Raw genomic sequence first — 3,349 nt, forward strand, 5'->3', positions numbered from 1 at the left:
ACCCAGAGCCCTGCAGCAGGGGGCTAAAATCTGGTAGGGTGTGAACACACTGCAGTGCAAAACCCATCCTGGGGTTGCCAAACCCCAACAGCGGGGGGGGGAAACCACACTGGGGTGCAAAACTGCGTTGGGATGCAAACCTGTGGCCGCATGCTGACACAGCACCGGGGTGAAGAAACCACAGTGGGGTGCCGACACCATGATGGGGTGCAAGAAATGGTCGTGGGGTGCAAAACCCAATACTGGGCTGCCAAGCCCACACCAGAGTGCTGAAACTATTCTGGGAAGCCAAAGCTGCGCCAGGTTTCAGAACCACGTTGCCAAGACCGTATCGGGGTACCCAAAATGTGCCGGGGTACCCGAACCGTGCCGGGGTACCCAAATGGATGCACGGTACCACAGCAGCAGTGCAGCAGCCCACTCCCCCAGCTTCCCCCACCCACCCCGCAGTGCAGGCAGCCTGGCAGCACACGGCAGGACCCGACGTGCCCATGCCATCCCACACAGCCGTGCCTGGACCGGTCCCGGCATCGCCCCCGCGTCGCCCGGCGGCACCCACCCGCTGGAGGAGGTGCTGGGCAACGTCCTCCTCATGCCCGTGCTGGAGGGGTTCAGGTCGTAGGCCAGGTGGCCCTGCAGCTCCCCCAGGGAGAAATTTTGGGCCCGTGCCCGTCACCACCGGCGCTGTGGGGAGAGGATGACATCGGTAAGGGCACAGCGACACCCCAGGGCGGCACCGGTAGGGTGGGCGCCGGAGAAGGGGCTCTGGGATGGCACTCACTTCGGGACACCTGGATGAGCTCGGTGACACTGAACACCCCCGAGGTGACGAAGCTTTCCTGGAAGTCTGTGGAGTCTGTGGTTGGGAGGAGAGAGCATGAGTGGGGGTCCCACGATGCCCTGTGCACCCACATCTCCTCCTGTGCGCCCAGAAGGAGCAGAGCCCTGTCCCCCACCCCTTCCACGTGTGGCCGTGCTGCACCCAAGGCCCCCGCCAGCTGCTAAGCTGCTATGGGATGCTCGCCCCGTAGAGCAGGGTGACGCGTCCCCACCGTGTCCCCAAATGCCCCACAGACCAGGGTGCTGGCACCCCACGTGGTGTCCCCACTGCGTCCCCTCTTACCCAGCGTGTTGGGCTTGGTGTCCTCCTGGTCCGAGGCGATGCCCGTCCGGGGACTGCTGCTCTGCTCGGAGTCTGGGAGAGGGAAAAAGGGATTGAGAGGTGGGGAAACTGAGGCACGGCCATCCCCAAAGGCTGTAACCCACAACCAAAGCGGCACATCCCTGCTCACGGGGACCCCCGGGGCTCCTCACACGGCGGCAGGGCTGGGGACGGCCTTACGCAGACGCTCCCCATCCCTCCGGGGCTGTGACACGGCCACCTCCCCGCCGACATCCCCGCTTGGCCCTCAGCTAAAAATACACAGCAGACGCTGAGCTCAGCAGCCATGGGAGCATCCTTCCTCCCGACCCCGGCACACGGCGCATCCCGGGCCCTGCGGAGCCCTCCAAGCATTCACCCATCTTTATTATTTTTTATTCCTTTTTTTTCCATTTCCCCCCCCCTCCCTCCTCCTTCTCCCACCCCTTTGGCCGTCAGCAGTGCTGCCTGATGCCAGGAAAAGGCTGAGACAATCCAAACAGCGCAGCCACAACACCGCCGCCCGCCCGCCGCTTTCTTTTCTCCATTTCTTTTATTATTATTATTATTTTTCTTTTTTTCCTTCAACGTTTCATTCTTTCCTTTCTTTTCTCCCCCCGCCTTTTCTCCCCCAACAGCCATTTTGTGCCCCATCCCACCCAACACCCCACTCCGCTTCCTCCGGAGCGGCCATTTTAGGGAGCAGAAATTCCCCCTTCCGTTCAACGCGGCACCGTTGGCTTTTTCCCCATTCCCCCCCTTTTCCCCCCCTAATTTGGAAAACCAAAGCGTGCCCCATCATCATCTGGAACGTGGGACCCCCATCCCCACGTGCCCGACGCTGGATGCAGCCCCCTTTGCGGCGCAGCGCCGACGCGGTGCGGCTCTGGATGTGGTTAGAGATGGAGCACGGCCAAGTGTGGGATGGTGGTGAGCAGCTCCGGGCTCAGTGCTGCAGCGCCGCTCCCCCCAGCGCCTCACCCCACATCCCGTGGGCTCTTGGGTCACCCCAAGGTCCCGACGTGGCTCTTCCCACCTCCGTCACCCTTTGCTCGCACCTCGGCATCGTCTGTGCTCGCCGGACGCTGCCCCTCGCGCTCCCCTCTGTTGCACCACCACACCACAAATGGACCTTTGCTCCCCCCACAAGGATGACCCCAAGGCCCTGTGGTCACCCCAAGGTATCTCCCGTGGTCCCTCCATCCCACCATGACACCAGGATGCTCCTCACAGCCTCTTGGCTGCACCACGACACAAGGATGACCGCGTGGCCCTATGGTCATCCCAAGATGTCCCAAATAGCACTTCCACACCCCAGATATCTCCGGTGGTTATCTCAAATGGCTCTTCTCCCTCCCAAAATACTTCACTGGTCACCCCAAGACGGACAACACAGCACCTTCATTGCCCCAGATACCTCCTCCAGCTCTTTGGTCACCTCAAGATGCCCCAATGGCTCTTACACCCCCCAAAATACCACCCGCAGCCCTCTGGTCATCCCAAAATGAAACTAGATGATCACTGTGGTCCTTTTCAGCCCAAGCCATTCTACGATTCAAATGGCTCTTCCACGCTCCAGATACCTCCCATGGCTCTTTGGTCAACTCAAGATGCCCCAAATGGCTCTTCCAACCTCCAAAGCACCTCCCGCAGCCCTCTGGCCACTCCAAGGTGCCCCAAATGATTCTTCTGCCCCCAAAAATACTTCATTGGTCAAACCAAAATGACCAACGCAGCCCTTCCATCGCTCCAAATATCTCCTCTAGCTCTTTGGTCGTCTCAAGATGCCCCAAATGGATCTTCCACCCCCTAGAATATCACCCACAGCCCTTTGGGTCATCCCAAGATGCCCCAGATGGCTCTTCCATCCCCCAAAATATCATCCATAGCCCTTCGGTCGCCCCCAAGATGTCCCGAATTGCTCTTCTCCCCCCGGAACACTTCAATGGTCAATCCAAGATGGCCAACACAGCTCTTCCATCACCCCAGAAACCCCCGAAGGCCCTCTGGTCACCCCAACATGTCCCAAATGGCTCTTCCACCTCCCAAAATAACACCGTAGACCTTTGGTCACCCCACGATGCCCCCCTAAAAAACCTCACTGGTCACCCCAAACGGTTCTTCTCTCACAAAAGACCTTCCTGAGGTCACCCCAAGACGCCCCACCCCCCAAAATCACCACCCGCATCCCCACGTGCACCCTACATC

General features: G+C 60.1%; 1 protein-coding gene across 1 annotated transcript in view; it reads right to left on the bottom strand.

Moving 5' to 3' along the window:
- Positions 1 to 291: 291 nt before the first annotated feature.
- NFIC (nuclear factor I C) overlaps positions 292 to 3,349 on the bottom strand; it is an 11,550-nt gene continuing 8,492 nt past the window's right edge. The window contains 4 exon segments of the mRNA XM_031557109.1: positions 292 to 657; positions 659 to 684; positions 782 to 856; positions 1,124 to 1,195. Coding sequence (XP_031412969.1) covers positions 307 to 657; positions 659 to 684; positions 782 to 856; positions 1,124 to 1,195 — 524 coding nt within the window. The 3' untranslated portion in view covers positions 292 to 306.

This window comes from Meleagris gallopavo, chromosome 30 (genome assembly GCF_000146605.3).
Source record: "Meleagris gallopavo isolate NT-WF06-2002-E0010 breed Aviagen turkey brand Nicholas breeding stock chromosome 30, Turkey_5.1, whole genome shotgun sequence".
In the NCBI taxonomy this organism is placed as follows: domain Eukaryota; kingdom Metazoa; phylum Chordata; class Aves; order Galliformes; family Phasianidae; genus Meleagris; species Meleagris gallopavo.